The sequence below is a fragment of the Typopeltis vanoorti genome, chromosome 7 (assembly GCF_054136105.1).
Source record: "Typopeltis vanoorti isolate ZY-2024b chromosome 7, IOZ_Tvanoo_1.0, whole genome shotgun sequence".
Taxonomy (NCBI): Eukaryota; Metazoa; Arthropoda; class Arachnida; order Uropygi; family Thelyphonidae; genus Typopeltis; species Typopeltis vanoorti.
In genome coordinates, this window is record NC_143555.1 from 44,994,956 (window position 1) to 45,016,849 (window position 21,894).

General features: G+C 34.8%; 1 protein-coding gene across 2 annotated transcripts in view; it reads left to right on the forward strand.

Moving 5' to 3' along the window:
- Nucleotides 1-21,894, forward strand: part of LOC150104641 (two pore channel protein 2-like) — a 480,610-nt gene that overhangs the window by 250,100 nt on the left and 208,616 nt on the right. For both annotated transcript variants that reach the window (XM_090395240.1, XM_090395242.1), the window contains exon 9: nt 20,581-20,725. In XM_090395240.1, the coding sequence (XP_090251366.1) occupies nt 20,581-20,725 (145 nt within the window). The remainder of the gene's footprint in view (nt 1-20,580; nt 20,726-21,894) is intronic.

Consider the following 21,894-nt stretch of genomic DNA (forward strand, 5'->3'; position numbering starts at 1 on the left):
CTGTAATCTGAATATACTGAATGGCCACTTTATTACGAACCTCATTTAATAATGAATGGTGTCCCCTTTTGCCTTAAGAATGGCCTGTATCCTCTGTAACATTGATTCCCAGAGGAACATTTTAGACACTTAGTTAAATTAGACAAATTAAAAATGTTCATGCTGTCATAATGGCATTGCCCAATTGCTACAAATGGGTGGTGGTATGTTGCTGCTGCAAACTGCTTGTTACTCCTCATCCAGAGATGCTCTCTTACATTGAGGTCTGAGTTTCCTTTATACAGAAAAAAGGCCACTGAAATACAGAAACTCTGCTTTCATGTTCCTCAAACCATTTCAACACATATGTACACTGTTTGCATGGCTCATTGTATTGCTGGAATTATCCATTTGATGATGGGTAAACTGCAGCCATGAATGGATGAACATCATCAGCAATACTGTTAAGATAGGCTGTGGCATTCAGGCAGTGTTCAGTTGGTGTCAGTGGACCTAAAGTGTGTCAAGAAAACATTCCCTACACCATTACATCCTTCTTTCATCACCAGCCTGAGCTGTTGCTACTTGGCAGGGAGAGTCTCTTGCCTCATTGCTATATTCTGGTTCTCATCAACATGATACAGTACAAACCAGTACTCAAACTAATTGCTTGACTAACTGAAAAATATGTTATGAATTTTATAAAATTCATAATATATCATAAAACCAATAACCCTCTCTGTTCCATATTAGATGCTACCAACTCCACCTCTTTTTCAGTTAGTCAAACAATCAGCTAAATCTTTAACCTCATTTACTTCATCTTATATTAAAAATTCCACACAGTCCAAATCTTTAATTAAAAATTTAGTTTTAAATAATATTGATATCATGGTCAGCGTTGATGTCAACTCTTCATTTATCAGTATCACCTTTTCTGACACTATCTTTACTGAAAAATGTTTCCCTACCCCCCTCCCCTGATATTATTGATCTTTTCAATTTTGCCATCCATTCTGGCTACTTCTCTTGGAAGGATACCTCATACAAACAGACAAGGATACAGCTATTATATTTATGTAGTTATTATATTTTTTATATATCTTCTATATCTTATGTTTTCTTATGTTTCTTTATTTTCCTAAATTCTGTTTGTGTTTCATCCTCAATTAATTTTATCTTTATTCTAATTCACTCCTTACTTCTCATTCCCTTAGTTACGGCTATCTATCAAAGTTCCCTAATATCACTGTGGCCATGCTCTTAGATGAACTCGTGTGCAAATCCATTAGACAAAGAGATTGCCCCAAGGTAGAGTCAAATTTCTCCCTGGCTGAAAATCTGAAGTCAACTCCTTTTCAGAATTAAGAAAATTTATTTTTTAACGCTGCGCCATCTTAATTCCTATACAATAGAATTAATATTGTTAGAGAGTCAGCCTGCAGACTACTACATGATTTACTTAATCTAACACAAACAAACTTTACGATATTTTATCTTCTACTGCAGTCGTAACCAGTTCCCACGCTTTTACTTACAGGTTCTACTTTTAGCAAGAGGTGAATTGGCTTGAATAATCAGAACTTGATTTTTGTAAAGAAAACACAAAAATTAATTCACTCTAAGTTATGATACATGTCATTCAAAGAAACTAAATTAAATGAGGAATTTCTAAGGGTAAATGTTACACTAACAGACAAGATCTATATTATACTCGACATCTCACATTAAGGTACACAAACTGAGTTAAGCTGTCGCAATCCCGCTCACTTATTACAGTTACGCTCATGAGTATCTTACTCTCCCACAAATATTAAGACTAAACCATATTAAATCAATTCAATAACATGCCTAAAACAGTATACTTCTAGAGCTACAAGATTCTCGCTAGAAGATTAATTACTAGAGTCCCTGAACATTTTCAATCACAAGAAGTTTAACACTTTCGTTCACCCTGGCCTTAAATTACAATACTATGGACACAAAATTTCTACATTGCCGACCAGTTCTATACTTAAGGAGGAGACTCTTCACATCTGATTTTCTTACAGGCTTACTTCGGGTGGTTTTCTAGTTCTGGGGTCTGTTGTTCCTCGTTTCGACCATCCAGTGAGTTCGGTCACGAATCACTTCTTTTCCGGATACTCGAACTTTTCTGATGGAAAGGTATGGCTGGAGATGCACGATATTTCGGCATTCACTGGACGTTTCGTTGCATCGATGAGAATGCTCGAACTCTGCCTCTACTTAACCGTATCATCGCCGCTTGACCATCCTGCCTTCACCCGAACGACTTCTCTTCGGCTCCCGCAACGGGATAAGGACCACAAAAATATGAGAGAGAGAGAGAGAGAGAGATAGAGCTCATGCCGTCAAACCTTTTATACTCCTCAGCGTCTGCTCTCCCTACTACATCATGTTGCACCTGCTACACAAACCTCTTTGCACACCGTACCTTCCTTCTCCGTCGCGTCTCCACGTGGGCATTGCACACGCCTCGGACATTGTATTACTGCCTGAGGTCACACTTATGATCCGATTATACAAAATTCTTCACTTTTCCCTGACTTTCCTGCTACAATATTACCTTTTTTTATATCTTAATTCTTGTCTGTTATTTACAGGGCCATTTATAAAACAATACATAGAAAGATTATAAGAAGGAATCATTACCACTATATTTACAAAATTCGAATTTATACCTATTTACAAGTATTTCTTTTGGGGAATTGTGCATTCCAGTTAAATCCCGAATGAAATGCTTGAGGATAAATTAAGCCTTTCATTCCAGATTTAACACAGCTATGGGCTCTTCCATTTAGTCAATTTTCTATATGGCACATTTTGAAAAACATTCTCCTGATACTGCCATTTTTTTATCTTCCATCTGGCTAAGATATACTGATGTGTTCTCTACTTGGCCACATGGCTCTGACACATTGGACTCCTTCCTCTTCCTCTACCTCAACAGTCAGCACCCAGAATCCAGTACACCATATAAAAAGAAAATTATAATAGCCTGCCTAGATACTAACATAATGCATGTTCCTAATGACACCCTTTCTTACTTAGTTTACAGGAAACCCACCTACACAGGCAGATTCAACCCCCCCCCCCCTCCCCAGCAGTATGGTGTTATCAAAACCCTTGTCAACAGGGCCTCCAACATCTATCCACTCGGCTTCCCTTTCAGCCGAGTGAAAAGATGTTGGAATTATTCCAACTCAGATTTATTTGCCAGTCTTCCTGTCCAAAAGGAGGAAAAACCAATTAACAAATTGGTTTTTCCTCCTTTCTCCTTAGATCCCTCTCAACATGTAGACTATAGTAATGCTGTTATTATTCCCTATACCCTGAACACCTCAGAAAAATAGCCAGAACTCTTTAAAAAAAAAAAAAAAAAATTAATATCTGTACTTCTTTCAAACCTCATCTGAAGAAGCAGGCTGCCCTTATCTGCTCTCCTAAGACTTCACTCTGTAATAATATATTTATTTTTGCATTCTTTAAATTTATTATTATATATTCACTTGATTCTAATTTCTTCAAAATTATTTCTTTACTTATCTTAAAGTTATTTAACAGTCATAACACCTAGTTACTATCATTGCTTGAGATAGTCTTATCACCTTTAATCTTTCTGTCTACAATTTCCCCCCCCCCTCCCCCCAAGGTCATAACTATACTACTTTCATGTATGTATAGTATAGACTTGGGAATTGCCTCTGGCTGGAGCAAATTCCTTTGTCTAACTAGCTGTCTTTTTCTAACACTGATCATTAAAAATTTATTTGTATTAACGACTGCACCATTAAAAATTGTGCTAGGAATTGTTTGTCTTTCCTAAACATTTAAGAGAAATGCTCAGTGGAACATGGAATTATCTCTAAATCAAGTAACGTTTGAAACTTACTATTAGTCATTCGTGGCTACTTTTAACTCTAAGGACACACAGGTTCTATACTTTTATGAGAAGTACATTGGTAAGTCGAAATCAGGCAAGTTATTTAACAAAAAAAACACTTTATTCATACTAAGACATAGAAATTACAATTTAAAGGAAAAAGGGTTTCACACATATCAAATCTTTCAGGCTCTTATCGATTCTGCCAAGTAATAAAGCAATGCACATGTCTGGTTCTTAACTCACTTAAATTAGTACTTCTAGCTTTTAGCTTAGAGACAATGACAAATATTTATGTTCACATATACATCAGACACACGGTTAGTTTCATACACACTTTAACTCAATTTAACTTAGATCAATATCAGAATTATGCTTAACTAAGCTTCACATTTAATCTCCTTTCAATACCTAACATTAACAAATGCTTAGAACTCCTTTGATAACTATTTCACAACAATATGGAAGTGCTGTTTTCCGACTTCATAACCTTACATGCTAGCAACTATATAATAAACCCTGCTCTAAGGTTCACAATCCATAACAGTTCTACATTAATCTTGCTTGATACATTTCTCAGCCAGTTCAGCATTCACGATCCTAGAGATCACGAATATAACCTTCTTCTTTCCTGGTAGAATTGCAAACAGACATTATTCCACGGCAACAATGATACAGCATTCTTGGAGATCGCTTAAAGAACTTCGCGAGACAGTACTTTCTGGAACAGGCCGACGGCACTGTTACATATCTCCTATCATCGTTGAAATACTGCTAGCGGGACATCCTTCCCCATCCTTGGAATGGCTGGATACAGGCACCTTCGTCGAAGCGACACTGGAACAAGTCAGGAACAGAGAGAGAGCAGAGCCAAGCTAAGCCAACAAAAGGTCAAGAGCAGAGCACCCTCCCCCTTTTTATTCTCCCTTGACGGCCTTGGAACTTCTTTAGATCGAGTTCCCCGGATGTTCTACTGGGGGGGATACCTTCCCCCCTTACAAAAATCGCTGAGTCATGGTGGGAAAACCCCGTAACTCGCTGACCTTTGTGCCTGGCGATAGCCTCAGGTCTACATTTTAATTCTGTCTAGGCTATCCCTTTGTTTGTACAATATTGGATGTCAAATAACTTTGCAATTCATTCTAATATTTTTATAAATTACATATTGGTGGTTAAATAATTTAGCAATTCATTCTAATGCTCACAAAATATTGTTAATTTAACTACAAGTATTTTGCATTGACTTTCTTTCTCAAGTAAAATCGGTATATAAGAATTTTATACAAAATTCTTTTTATACAAGATTTTACAACTGCTTTCCCTTTCCATTCCAGATGTTTACAAGGTTCCTTGTTCTTGCAAATTATCTTATGATCACACTGGGAGATCTGCCCCTATAACTATAATCAGTCTAGTAATCTGCCCATGCTTTGGACAGAATCAAATGGGAAAAAAAAAAAAATACTACTTTGCTTCTGTGCAGCAAATGAACTTGAAAGGCTTTTCTTACAATCTGCAGCAGATTTGTTAAACTTGCCAAAATTTGGAAAACTTTAATTCTTAGGCCTAATTTTAGACAACAGCACCCATAGAGGGTATCCCTCATAGGACCTTAAGCTTTTAGGCTAGTTTTTTTGTCCCACTTATTGTTTTGAGTATTTCTTTTTTGTGTGTGTGTGTGCATGCTTTTACAATTTTGAGATTTGATCCCTGATGATGTCTTTGTGACATCATCAGGGATCAAATAGGATCTAATAAGCTTGTATTTTATTGTTTCTCTGTGCTATATTCATTTCATTAAATCTAATAAAGAGTTTATGCCAGCACATAAGCCTAAATACTAGTCATCTGCTCCTGTAACCAATCCATGAGAGATGAACTGTGTGTTATGAGATGATTATCTGGCTACCACTGTTGTATTGAGCTGTGATTTGATTGGTTGTTACCCTCCTGTCACATTTTACAATCTTTGCCATTCTTCTTTGACCTTGTGCATCAATGAGCTGTTTCCATTCACAGGCCTTTCATTGGCTTGAAGTTGTCTGCTGGCTATTACACTACTCCTGGTATACCCTAGACTAAACACTGTTGTGCGTGAAAAACCCAGAAGAATAAAAGTTTCTGAGATACTGGCACCAGCACATCTGTTACCAACATCATACCATCACTTACTCACATCTTTCATCCATTCTGATCCATCAGAGACAAAAAAAAAAAAACCATTCAATACCTGTATGCCTGATTTATATGGCCTCACAATATCAATGTGACTCCACCTCCAACAATATATCCCTATGAAGCATAAATTCTTCATCCCACTTTGTTTCACAAAATTGAAAGCCTTTCATTTTGCAACATTGAACTGGCATCCCCATTCTTATGCCCATTCACTCAATCTATTCAAGTCTTTGTAAGACCACAACATTGGCTCTACTCTTCATAGTTCATCCCAAATTTGCATCATCTGCAAACAGCTGATATCTACATCCAAATCCTCGTCAATACAGGTTAAACAGTAATGGCCCTACAACACACTTGAAGCACACCACTAGTGACTTTCCTTTTCTAGGATATTGCTTCCCCATACACAACTTGCTGATACCTTGCAGATAGCCAATCTCTGATCCAATGCACTAATCTAATATCTAACCACATCTGCTCTAGTTTAACTATCTACTTATCATGTAGTAATCTATCAAAAGCCTTTACAAAATCTAATGAAAGACCTTTATGAACAGTAGTATTCTACTGTATATCCCTCTCCTCTGTCCAATGAAGCCGTCACCTTATTGTAATAAGTAAGTAGATTACTAAAGCATGATCTCTCATTAACAAAATCATGCTGTCCATCAAAGATAATACCATTGTTGTCAACCCAATTCTGGATCTTGGTTCTCACCAGCCTCTTCAGCACTTTAACCACAACATCTGACACAAGATAGGCCTATAATTTGATGCTTGAGTTCTATCACCTCAATTATGAAGCAGCACAATCTTGTCCTCCTTCCACTCCTTTGGAACTCAACCACTGCAAGACTCATGTTAAACCAGTATATCAAGGCAGATGCCAACTCCCTGCACATTCCTTCAAAATACGTAGTGATATATTATCAAGTCCCACAGCTTTATTGACATCAAGTTTGCTAAATTCCCCATATACCTCTTGTTCACTTACACCCAGTCTCTCTCCTCCTCATAATCAACTGCACTCATTATATATTCTTATACCATTTTCTCCAATTAGTGTTATCCTTCAATAATCATTCTTTTTTTTGCTGGCTACATATCAAAACAATCCCTTAGGATTCTTTTTGGCTTCATTAACTAACTGCTGCTCATTTAGTTTTGGTACCCTTACCAAAAGTCACCCTCCCTGCCTGGTCTTTATAATCCTCATGGAATTGGTTATTACCACTTCTCTTATACTATCTCCATAATGCCTTTTTCCTCCGTATTGCATGCTTAATCTCTTCATTCATCCATTTCACAGCTACCTGAATATCTTTTGTAACCTTCTGATCCTTGTAATGCATTTAGACATTGCTTCTACTAGACAGTTCTTGAATATCCCCCAATCTGCATTGATCTTCTTCCCAGCTAACTCCTCATTCCATGCTACACCTGCAAGCTGTCTCCTGAGCTCATCATAATCACCAGCCTTGTAGTTCCACATATACTCTTTTCTCACAGAGGTCCTCACACTGCTGGCAACCACCCAGGTAATCATTTCATTGTCACTCTCACCAACTTGGAGGGTGATTTGACTCCTCATTTATATTTACATCCTCTGATGAGATGAGATGATCAAATCCAAGACCTTCAATGCCTCAAAAACTCAAGAAATTCATTTTCTTTACTTCCAGTTGCTATATCATCATCCCTGTATTATAATTAAAATCTTCCATAATGATCACCAATTTCTTATTTGCTTGGCTAATTTGATTATACAGTAATCCCTCAATTAATGTGCTCCCGATTAGTGCGTCATTTTTTTTTCGATACCCAAATTCGATTAGTGCACCTATATACATCTTAAAAATAAATCTTACAGAATTTAAACATTTTCTGTCTATACATTTTTATGGCTAACCATTTTAAAAAATCACTCACCAGAATTAAATAATTTAGTTACCGATTTAAAACATTTTACAAAGTTATTTTTAATGGCATACTACACTACTTCCATGTACACTATGTATACTATGTTCCAAATTTTTACTGCCAAAATTTATGTTGTCTGCTATAGTACACCCACCGATTCGAGACCCTTCGACACTTCTGCGCATGTCACAAAAAGGAGAATCCATTCCAATAATAGGGAAATCAATCCGTCTTCTGGGATGAGTTGTTTATTATTACACGTCGAAAAATTAACTTCTCTTTTATGAATCCTTGTAGTTTTTAAAGTGATAACTATTTTGCTTGTATAACAGCTGGGAAATTTTATCTATAAAGCATGTGATTTTGCGTGTTGGTGACAATTCATATGTCCTTCATTTCTTTCTCCTCTTTAATGATAACGTCCAAGAGTTAATTAAATCTCATTCTGAAGAATTAAGTGATTCCAACCTGATAAATTTAGATGCACAATGGGAAGATCCCGAAGAATATGAAAAAAATTTAACTACTGATAGTCAGCCAAAAGAGATTCCACAGAAACAATTTGAAAATATTTTTCATACAATCGAAGTTTTTAAGCAGCAATGCTTAGAGGCTGACCATGATGAAGAGAGAAACAGTAAAATTTGCAGAAGAGTAGAATAGGCAATAGGGCCAGATCTTTTAAAAATTCTAAATTGAGAATTCGGTTTAAAAAGCCTTTATATTTATCGTTCGATGCAAAATGCTTGCATAAAGCTGGGTAATTTCTCCACACAGCAAGGGCCGTTCGTAAACTGCAAGCAGTCCATCGTGGTCCAAACACACGGCCGATCTTTAAAATTCGATACCAGGGTCTTTTGCAATCTTATTTAATTCTCGATGATTTTTTTGGTGATTAATGATAAAAAGCATATAATTTATCCATAAATTTTTCAAAATGATTTATTTCTTTAATGTTTTTTTATCGAATTGTCTAATGCTAAGTGTAAACAATGAGCTACACAATGCTAAATCACAATGTTGGGAAATTTTTGTAGAAGTCTGATTGCAACACCTGATTTGTTTCCTAACATTACTCGCTCCATTAGAACAAAATGCAATGAGATGATTTTTTAAATAGTTATCAGAAAATCCATATGAATTTAAAGTAGCAGTATAGCAGCATGTATGCATTCTGCGGTGGTATTTTCTAGTTTCTACAAGATTATTAAACAAGAACAAGGGACTCACAAATTTGAGAAAAATTTAACAAAGGGCTCGAGCGAGCCCCTTATAGCTCACCACTGTTTACAACCTTTCCTTGGCAGAAGACATAAATTTCCCATTATTAATCTATCTACAATATCCTCTGTCCGAAATACATATCCTTACACTTGGTAACCTTGAAATGACATTCACTGTTACTTGTTCACTCACACACACTTGAATTGGTGTGTGTGTACATGTTCTTCCTTAGTGTGATGATTACATCTGATTACAGATTTATTTAATAACATGTACTCCCATCTGGCATATGAAAAACTGCACAGAAATTTTCAACAAGGTTTCGATTGCTAAATAATGAGATCCCATAAAAGTGTAATAAATATTATAATTTAGTAAATATCTAGGTCTTATAATAAGTCTAGCATTTGTTCAAACATTCATCTAAATTAGGGTATCCATCTGCACCTGCTTTTGTAATGGGACAGTCCTGTTTTCCCAAAAATTGTCCTGGCATCCCCAGACCTGCTTTTGGGATGCCAATCCAGTTTACAATATCTGATTTTTTCATGATGAAGTGTTTTCATGTAACATTCATAAAACAAACAACTGTTGTAGAAAGAATATTATATATAATTGAAGGTCATTTAGATAATTGCCATACATCTGATAACTTGTAGGTCATATTCTATTATCAAAACTATACCCTTATTTCTTTTCTTTTCCATCATTTTCTTACAGTTTATTAATGAATACATTCCTTATAAGAATATGAAACCACCAATGAATTTTGTCGCTGCCTGGTTCCATTGTTTCAGAAGATTTCATCTTTGGTGAATTTATTATGGAGCAAGGGGAAAAGAACTGATTGCACATTAACACAGTAAAATCAATGACAATTATAAAGAATATTTCAAAGGAATAAAGTGTGATGATTTCATGAGTTTATGTGTAAAGAAAAACAATATTAATATACATAGTCTTCTGAAAAGTACATAAGGGGCCAGCTGTATCAGCACCGATAGCAAAATTTCAAGACACAGAATATGCTAGTACTTCAAATGTGTAAATTTTGAGGCACTTGTTATGTATTTTACTTTAAATTTCATATATTAAAATAATTAATGGCAACATAATATTCATCTTTACTTTATCAATTTTTACTTATTACTTAATTGGCTGCTACAAACAATTACTTTACATTAAAATACTGTAAAAGGCGAACAAGGGTACAATTGCCTCCACATCACATTTAGAAGAATGATAGTACATTGCACCCTTCAGTTGGAAAAGGTCTGAGATAAATTTATATGTAAAGAAAAACAATATTAATATACATAGTCTTCTGAATAGTATATAAGGGGCCAGCTGTATCAGCACCAATAGCAAAATTTCAAGACACAGAATATGCTAGTACTTCAAATGTGTAAATTTTGAGGCACTTGTTATGTATTTTACTTTAAATTTCATATATTAAAAAAATTAAATGCAAACATAATATTCAGCTTTACTTTATGAATTTTTACTTATTACTTAATTAGCTGCTATAAACAATTACTTTACATATCACAATTAGAAGAATGATGGTGCATTGGAAAAGGCCTGAGATAAATTCTCACTGTGACAAGAAGAAAAACGTTACATGGGCTTTTCCATGTAACATTTTTTTCTTCCAGAAACTCTGGTTTTTCAGAACACATGCAAGCTACAGAAAAAAAAATACTGTTGTTGGTGGTGATGGAAAGTAGATGGAATTGATTGTAGTTGTGTGTAGTGGGAGAATTGAGTAGTAGGGGAGACGATGAGATGTGTGTGTGTGTGTATAGTAGAGTGTCCTCCTGCACAGTTTTTGGAGTAACTGTAATAATAACTTGGATATTATTGTAATAATAATAATTTTGTTCAAATGAAATTCAGGCCACTAAAAATATTTTTATTTTCAGTTTTGAAAAAATCTTGAATCTCAACATTTGATTTTTTTTTTTTTTTTTTTTTTTAAATTATGAATACTCTAATCTAGATGGATTTATTTTTTCAGTGAAAGAAATTATGGGTCTTTTCTTAATTTCCTTTAATTTTTACATATTTATTTATTTTTGGTAATGAGATACTTGATTTTGTAAAAGAGTTGGTTTTCATTGATTTCAAAATCTACACAATTTCAAAACTTTGTTCAATTTTGTTCAGATTGCTATTTGGCATTCTCGATAATATTTATCATAAAAATTTACAATAGGGAATTTCTCCCTCTCTTTCTAAGTGAAGACTCAAAGTATACTTAACATGGGCCAATGTATTATGAATGATTTTTTATCATCATTATCATATTTTATATAGTACCACTTGAGAAATGTTAGATTGTTCCTTTACACTACATTTATTTGTAGCACATTATCTATCTGAAAGTCTAATCTAATTTTATTATAAAATAAATAACATTGCAGTCATGCAGGCTAGATACATAATTGTGCTTTTTCAGCAGTTTTATGTTTCCATTAAATGTAAAAAAATTCTCTAACATCATTTATCCTCTTTTACAAAAGTTAAGGCTAAAAGAGTTTAGGCTAAAATTTTTATTATCAGGGGCAGGTAGTCTCTACCTCTCATCATGGCTAAGGATGGGTGCATTTTAATAAAGCATGTTAGATAAGGAATGACGTTCCTATTCCTAACTAGTATTTATGTGATACTAGTATCACATAAATATGTGTGCTACAGTTAATTTTGCTGAGTTCAGGGAACAAAAATTCTTTCTTCTAGGAAGAAAAACTTAACTCTGGAAATGGTTGTACTAATTAGTGATTGAAATGAAACATATAACACTCTTCCTTCTTCTAATAGCACCATGGAAATTACTAAGAGGCTACAAAGGTCTTCACAGTTAAACAAACAGAAATTTAATATAGCATACATTACTTTTATATAAATATAGTGTGTTATATTTGGGAAATAGTGATCAGGGAAAGTAAGTGGGGTAATGATAGCACTCAACACCAAACACAAACTTCTTGAATGGCAAGCAATTTCAAGTAGAGTTATATTGGGAAATTTCAAAATGAGGAACTGGACAATGAAAATTATTTATGCCTATGGTCTCACAGAAGATTCTACTAAGGAAGAAGTGGTGAAATTAGTATCATTAGAGAAGAGACAACTGACAAAAAAAACAAAAAAGCAAGTCATTGTTGGTGATCTAAAAAGCAAGTTAGGAAATGGCTTGGGAAAATAAAATTTGAAGATAAGAACATAGCTAATAATAATGTTAAATACTTTTTTTTTCCCCACTGCTAATCTCATACACAAGAGGTTGGGCAATGTGTAGTACATTAATATTGTGGAATGGCAATACTAATGTACTATGCATTAGTGATGGCAAGAAGAAACTTATTCACATGTCGTTTGAAGAGCTGTGGAATGTATTCACCAGGAGACATAAGATGGGAGAATATTATATAGGGCAGCACTAGAAAGGATGAATGAGGAGGGCAAGAAATTTGTTCGGTGGATTTGGATTGAATTGTAGAGAATTACTTGTGTAGGTTGTGTAGGATCTGAATAGATGTTATGCTGTCTGGGAACACAGTACAAGATCCCAATAAGCCCACTGCTTTTGAATTGCCAGCATGAACAGGCACAAAATCAGGCTATTGAATTCTATGAGCTTGAAAGAGACGATGATAGAAAACAGGAAGGGTGAAAATTTGTGTAGCCTACAGAAAGAAAAGCTACACAGTGGTGGGTATGAATGCCACGGTAAAAGTTTTTGATTTCTGCAGTATGCTTATTCTATAAATATTTTCATTGATTACAGAGATATTTCTCTACTGAGTGTTCCAAGTAAGATTAATGTAAGTATACTTGAGAAACAGCTAAGAAAAATTGTAGAAGGGAAGCTTGGTGAAGAACAAGGCTGGATTCAGGCACCAAATAGAGGTCGTTGGGATCAGATTTTCACCTTAAGACAAACAGTTAAGAAATCTTGGGAATGCTGGCCTGGTTAGCTGAGTGGTTAGTGTATCCACTCTCCAACCAAGAGGCTGCAGGTTTGAATCCCACCTAGGGCATGGGATGTTTGTGACTGTCTTTCACCTTCATACATTCATCCAGACAAATATATATACAAGTTCCCAAGATAGAGTAGGTCACCATGGGAGAAAAAGACTCATCGGAAGTAATAAAAAAACAAAACAAAAAACAGGGATCCTGCACCAAGTGGAACATAATGCTAGGAAGAAGAGGTTGAGAAATCTTAGGAATATAACAAGGATTTGTATTTAAGTTTTGTTGATCTGGAAAAGGCATATGACAAAGTGCCAAGAGGAAAGCTCTTCAAAATGCTACAGTTATATGGTGTAAATGGGACATTATATCAAGCAATGCACAGTCTCTATTTAAACTGTAAGTCAGCAGTTAGAATTGAAAGAGGTACAGGAAGATAGTTAAGTGCATATTATCTCCACTGTTATTCATTATCTTTATGAATCACATTATGAAGGAAAGTGGTATTAAACCTGATATCAACATTGGTGAATGTTAATCTTAGCTCTTTACCTTATGCAGATGATGTTATACTTCTGAATAAATCCAGTGTAAGTCAGCAAGATTCATAGATTAAATTGAATAACTGCTGTAATAAATTTGGTATGAAAATCAACAATAAAAAGACAAAGATAACAATGAAAATAAGCAAAAACATTGAAAGCATCAATGGTATCCTGAATGGTGAACCTATAAAGCAAGTATAACATTTCAGTAATTTAGGCACAATGCTTATTAAAGATGGTATATTAAATATAGAAATAGACAACTGAATTAGTAAAGGTGGTATGGTAGGAAGTCAGCTGAATAAATTTATGTGGAATAAGAGAGAAATTACTCAAAACACTAAATTAGCTGTATACAAGACAGTGTTGAAACCAATTTTAACTTATGGATCCAAGAGCTAGGTTAGAAATAAAACAGTTGATCTAGAGACCTCTGATATGAGAGTTCTGATAAAGATTAGTGGAGTGAACAGATGGCATCAATGGCAGTATCGCATTAAAAATGAATATATTAGGAAAGAACTCTCCATTGTTAGCATTCAGGAATGCGTTAGTAGAGCTAATCTCAGGTGGTATGATCACTCAACACAATGGGAGAGGAAAGATTAAAAAAAAAACAAGTGTTTTTTGCAGGTTGGCAGGAAAATGACCCAGAGGAAGACCAAGATGCAGATGGATTGATACAGTAAAAAAGCATCTTAAAAGACAGAAATATAAGATCTGATAATATTGGAGTCTTGCCAGATAACACAGTAATTTGGAGGAAAATTGCTGCTCAGAAGTTAGTAATGGTGTAACTTTACTGTACACCCCATGAGGATACATATCAGGAATTTGATGATGATGTTCATATGATGAAATAGCATCCATAATTCCCCCACTCAGTACTACGTCTGCTGGTACATGTGTGGCTGGCACCCAACATCCCTTCACAGTACACCTTAAAACTCACAGAACAAGTTCCTTTTCTTCCTCATTCATTCCTGCTACTGCTATATTGTGGAACAGTCTTCCCCCCCTCATGTAATGTGTTCCCCAAGGAATACAATATATAGGCTTTTAAATCACATGTAAATAAACTTCTCCCTTCCCAACCCACTACCAATACATGATACAATGCACTATAAGTTGAATAACCAACCTCTCAGGTATGGGCTCAATAAAAAAGTGTATTTAGTGATATCTATACTTTGTTGTCTACCCCAATATCTAGAACTTGCAAGAGAGCTTTATTTGTGAACTAGAAGGTCTAAAGTATGTCTAGAACCAGAAGTTCTAGACATGATGTACAGATTCTCCCACTGTGAACAAAAAGATAGTTGGCCATGTGAGCTTGTCTGGTGGGGATATTATTTTCATAGCACGTAACAGAGACAGCTGGTGATGTTGAAGGGACAATGGTAGTTCATTTGACTGAACATATGGACTAGGGATCTATGAAATTTGAAATGCTCCAGTTGATTCTTATAGCTTGATAGTGAAGAGAGAGAGAGAGAGAGAGAGAAACCACAGAGTGCTCTGGTAGAAGCATAGATTTGGAACCCATAATCAAGTCTGAAGCAAAAAACATCCTTCTCACAAGAGGCAGAAGATAGTGTGAGAAGGATGTATATTGCTTTACAGCATTTATCACACAATTAAAGTATATACAGGACAAAAGTGAGTTTCTTATCAAATATGAGTTCAAAGAACCTGGCTTCTTGTGCAAATGTGATTAAAGTATGTCCTAGTCCAAGTTCTGGGTCAGGATGAAGACCAAGCCTGCAACAAAAAAATGGGCACGAACTATCTTGCTGCAAAAATCTGAATCCACTTGCAAGCACCAATTTTGAAAGACTTTCTAAATCCTCATAACATGAATAAGAAAAGATGGTGAAGCATCCACATAGAGGGCATTACTTACCTGTAGGAAGTTGTTTGGTTAGTGAGTTAACCCTAATTGCAAAAATCATGTCACCAAAACCTGAAACTTGCAGGACTTCCTCCTCTTCAATAAATGATTGGGGGAGAGAGAGAGAGAGAAGTTCCCACTCAGATTTGGAAGATGCAGTTGGATAAAAAGGAGATTCCCCCTCTAGACCAAAGTGTCTATCAATATTCCAAATCTCCAAGGTGAAGCATTTTAGGAAGATACCTCTGGCTAGAAGCATCTCTAATGAATGATTCCTGCCTGACTGGATAATCAGTTATAGAATGGTATTTGCAGAAGCCAAAATGTGTACTGGAAAAAAAAAATCCTTTTCTCCATAAACTATAAAAGACAAGAGTTAACCACGCTACCGGCCAAGACGTCTATAGACGTCAGGGTTATCATGGATGCGAAGTGCATATTAAAATTGTAATACCAATGATATTACATTAAAATATATGATGGATATAAAGCATATGCAGATGCACATTTGATCCATAATCGCTGGTAAGGTGGGGTTAACCATATGCAAGTTTCTTTTTATTATTTTTTTTTAATCTTCAATTATATTCTTGATTTCATCATCCCATATTCAGAGTTGTTGTTTTCTTTTCCATTTTTTCTTTCTTCCTAGACTTTTTCCTGCAATAATCAATGACAGATTTTTATATTCTTTTATCACTTCTTTTCATTCTGTTTCTTTTAAGTATTTATTTATGTTTTCTTGGTATGCATTTTTTTTTTTTCTGTTTGTAGTAAGAGGTTTATATATACATTCATTATCATTCAAATTTTATGCATTTTTTTTTTCTGTTTATATATACATTCATTATCATTCAAATTTTATTTTATTTATCCAGTTTGGTGGTATTGTTATATTTCTGATTACTAAATTATGATCTGTGATATTGTAACCTCTATAAACTTTCATATGATTTATTAATTCTGCAAGTTTGTTATTGGCTATCAAGTAATCAATTATTAATTTTTGTTCTCTAGCCCAGTTAAATTTATGAGTATCTTTATGCCTAAAAAAAGCTATTCATTATTCTTAAGTAATTGTAAGATGCAAATTCTATTAATCATTTTCCATTTTCATTAAAATGATTTTCTCCCCAATTATCCATCACAGATGGTATTGTTTCATTACCTATTCTTTCATTTATGCCATCTGCTATTAGTATAAAATCATTTATATTTATTGTATTTTTTAATATATCTTGTAATGACTGACTTACAAAATTCTTCACTTTATATTCATCTTCTACTGGGTCATATGCTCTTATAATTGCCAGATGATCTCTTTTTGTTTTTATTCTTGTTTCTAATAATCTTTCCCTCAATAGCTGTAACTTTGTATATTTTCTTTCCAATCTTTTTTTTAACCCTATCATTAATCCTGATCTAGCTCTCTCTCTCTCTGTTTTCTTCAAACTCTGCAATATATCTACATATAATGTTCTGATTCTTTTGTTCCTCTTTTTTTTTTTTCAGTGATTATTGCTAAATCAATTTTTGCCTTCTTTAGTTCTGCATCTAGTTCTTCTTCTTTATGTGTTAACATTCCAGATAGTAACTCTGATTTTTCCATTTATCCATTTTTAGAAACCATTATTAAGTCCTAGGTCTTTATCCTAAAGGGCTGTCTGATGAAATTTCCTTAGAGACTTTCAAGTCATATCATTTTCCTCAAGTTGGCTGCCAGCCAAAATGAAGTTTGGTGGTGGGGTTGTCACCTTGACCTCCAGACCAAGCAATCTAGATGTTATGACTGGTACTAGCAATCTAGATGTTATGGTTATACCACCAATACCTAGTCAAAGGTATTGGTGGTATGAGAGAGGCTATGTTGTCAAGTAAAAATCTGATCTTAACCTCTGACCCAAACCCAGCTTGCTCTTCCCCATCTTTATCTTCCGACAACATTTTTCAGCCTCTTCTCATATGTACATGCATAAAACTTACTTGGAACATTTCACAGAGAAATTCTTCTGTAATTCTCACACTCAGTATTTCCCTTTTTATAGATAGGAACTATGACAGCTTTACACCAATCATCTGGAATCTGATCTTCTGACTAGACATTCTAAATTATGCAGTGTAGCCACTGTAAAAATTTATTCTTCCATATTTGAGCATTTATGGTCAGATATGGAGGCTCAGGGTGGACTGGGGAACACAGCATGTGAAAGACTGATGCTCCAAGATGATGTGAGCATGTGTAGACAACAAGGGAAGGGATGATCTAGGATTAAGGGAAAAACAGTTGGATTTGAAGAAGGTTCTAAGAGAATAAGGAGAAAAAGAAATGGCTTAAGCATGGAGAAGTCACACCTATTAAGTGGTATCAGTGGAACTTGCTATAGATCCAGAAATGAGCTACTATGTGTGTATATAAATGCTAGAAGTGTAAGAAACAAGACAAATGAAATGGTTACATTAATTGAGTCTGTTGGAATAAGTAGGCCATGGTTGGATGAGGGTGACATTCTGACAGGAATAGAGATAGAAGGGTAAGATGTATTTCATGATGGTGGAAAGGGTAGAAAGGGAGGGGGAGAGTGTTATTGATGATAGAAAAAGAGTTATGTCCATACAAGGTAGAGATTCAAGAGGGAAATAGTGACAGTGGTTTTCAGGCAGTATGGTGTGAGAAAGAGATCAACAGAAAGAAATACTTAGCCAAAGTTGTTATAGACCTGGTAATGTGGATGGTAGTAACCATGAAATGTACAGCAATCCCTCGATTAGTGCGCCTAATGCGTTCTTAAAAAGAGGCGCATTAATCGAAAACACACTAATCAAATATAAACCCTTTGGGAAAAAGTATAATTCGTTCCTCAAATTTATTTTTTGAACCTCCATTTTTTTTATAAAATAATTAAGGTCTGTCTTAGGGCCTAGTTAAAGGAAAACCATGAAGCTGAAAGACAATAAATCATATTCAGAATATAAATTTTATTATTCTACTTCTTAACAAGAAATTGAGCTAACGTAGTTTGGCAGGCATTTTGTTTCATTTTTTTCATGCAACCATCGGTTGCATGAATAATAAGCTATTCTTCTGCTTGACAAAGCTTTGATAGGAGGATATCTTTATTACAGATATCCTCATATCGAAGCTTTGTCAAGCAGAAGAATAGCTTATTCTTCTCAAATCTGATGATCTGGGAGATGGAGACAATTAAAGAATCTGGTGAAAAATAACAAGGTGATAACTGTCCTATGAAATTGTACATATCAGAACAGACTGAGGGAATGTTTTCTTTAAAGAATAGTTGAAGAAGAGAAGATTGGATGGAAACATACAAGTTAGGAAAATGATTTCACAAAATAAATAAAAGTGAAATTTTGAAGCTTATGATGGGTGGGAATGAAACGTGGTCATCTCTGAAGTAGACTGTGGATGTGTGGTTAAGGATCTTCTTATAGTGTGTGTTTGTGTGTGTGTGTGTTTGGTGAATGTGTTGAAGGAGAGGGAGGGAGGGAGAGAGATGATAGGTGTGTATAGGTATGAACATGTAAAAGGGATCCTCCATCAGTAAGTCCATGGACTCCTTGGAGGAGTGTGCATAATAAAGTAAGTTATAGCCATTGCTTTATCCACTGCTGGGAAAGAAGTTAACGGACACCCCATGGGCAAGGTTCATCATGCCATGTAACAAGTTGTGTTTGTATAAATAAATTCACTGTACTGAAGGTGTCTTTGATACTAAGCCAAAAACTGATGTGAAGTCATTAGCCTATATATATATAATACAAGTAGCCCAGTTGTAAAGTTATTTCACATGCAAACTTTGTTTGCTTATACTTGGATAAAGGATGAAACCAAGAATATAATTTCTTGGCATCTTTAATTTATAGTATAACCAAGTGAAAAACTTTCAACATCAGTTGGTATAAATTGGAGGAATATGATACTCCCAAGTTGTGTCTGGGTGAAATGGCTGCGAGAAGGGAACTGATATGTTAATATAATAATATATGATATGATATGATAATGAACAATACTATCTACCATAGAATCAACATTGGATTCTATGGTAGGACACTGCGATATACAAGTCCCACATTATCCGAATAAACATGCAGCATGGTCTTCAGTGGCGCAAAGAGTGTCAACATAAACAGTGGGTTGTGGAAGCTTGGAAAACTGTGTTATAGAGTGATGAATTACTACACTACACCTAAGCACATGAACAGCTGTGGTGTATGCCCATTGAACATCTCCTACCAGAGTATGTAACCCTAACTATGAAATTCGGAGGTAGTGGTGTGATGGTATGGTCCTGTCTTTCCTGGTTTAGCCTCGGACCTCTGTTTGTGGTGCCACAAGCATTGAACTCAGAGAGGTATCTGAACATTATGGACAATTCAATGCTTCCTACTTTGTGGTGTTTCTGCGGAACTGACCATTGTCTCTTTCAGCAAGATAATGCACCGTGTCATAAGGATACTGCTGTAACCACATGGTTTATGGACATGAACATCACCACACTTGACTAGCTTCCACAGAGTCCTGATATTAACTCTATTAAACATCTGTGGGATGAACTGATGTGTCAGGCAAGGTCAAGGAACTCCCCTCCCACACACACACACACAACAGTCCAGGACCTATTACAGGCCTACAGGAAGAATGGTCCAAAATCCCATTGATGGCTATTGCGCACTTGTGGATGTATGCCCCCCCCCCCCCGATAGGATTGTTGCAGTCATCACAGCAAAAGGAGGTCCTACATCTTGTTAAGTTGGGTGTCATGACTGTTTGTTCCTCATGCTATGGTGCCCATTGACTTCTTTCTGAGCAATATATATATATATATATATATATATTATGATGCATGTTTAAAAAAAAAAAAGCAAAGAGTGTTCATGTTATGCTTCTGTGTTTAATAAATACATTGCATGAATGTATTGATTAAATTTATTCTTTACAGGAAAATCTGATTTCTTACAACTTGCAGATTTACTAAATGTAGGAGTGTCAGAAATACAAGATAGGAAGAATATTTTTGATCGCTTTATTCCTTCCATTTATAAAAGCAAACCATCAAAGATATTCTGTAAACTCGTTTCTCATAAGTAAGTAACACGCACACAAATTGTTACAAATCGGTACTGTGTTCATTTTAAGATGATTATAAATGAAAAAAATTGTGCTTTTCCTTTCAGATTGTGGTTAGGAAAATCATTTTAAATTTATATTATATTCAGATTACAACACAATTATTTTAAATATTGATACAAAAATATTGAATGGAAATGTCATCTGTTGTACTTGACTACCTGTGTATAAATTCAGTAGTACCAGCATACCATTTGGTAAAACATTAAAGCAATACACTTTATCAATACATTTGGTTCTCACCATAACAAGACACTGTTATAACAAACTTAAAATAGTACAATATTTTCAATCGCTTTATTCCTTCCATTTATAAAAGCAAACCATCAAAGATGTTCTGTAAACTCGTTTCTCATAAGTAAGTAACACACACAAATTGTTGCAAATTGGTGCTGTTACCATAATGCAGTTCTAAAGAAAACTTACCATATCTAACTGTTCACCATAAAACTATTTCTGTTGTCCCTCCAAGTTACTAGTTTTCTATAGTGAGAATTGATTATAAAATATATATATTATTATAATAAAACACATTCGAATGAATGTATAAAATTGTTGTTAAAAATATGTCTTACAAAATAATTTTAATGAGGAAAGGATCTTTCAGGAACCCGAATCCAAAATATCCCAAAGTAATTGTAACAGCCAAGTGTAATCAATTGTGCATTGCAAATGAATTATATTGTGCCACTTTTATATGCTTTTAACAGAATTGGCCATATTAAGGCCTTATAAAGTGTAATGATACTACAAACAGGAGAGATCCCAGATGACTGGAGAACTGGAAAGATCATCCCAATATACAAGAAAGGAGACAAAAGAGACTGCAGAAATTACAAACCAATCAATTTACTCCCTCACACCTATAAAATATTCATAAGAATTTTACAAAATAGATTAAAAAACACCTATGAACAAATGATAGGCATAGAACAAGCTGGTTTCCGAGGAAACTATTCAACAATAGACCAAATTTTCACATTGCACCAACTAGCAGCGCTCAGCTGGGAAGACCATAAAGAACTATATTGTTGTTTTGGACTTTAAACAAGCTTTCGATAACATCAACAGAGAAATCCTTCTTAAAATTCTACTAGAAAAAACAATAGACAAATATATAATACAG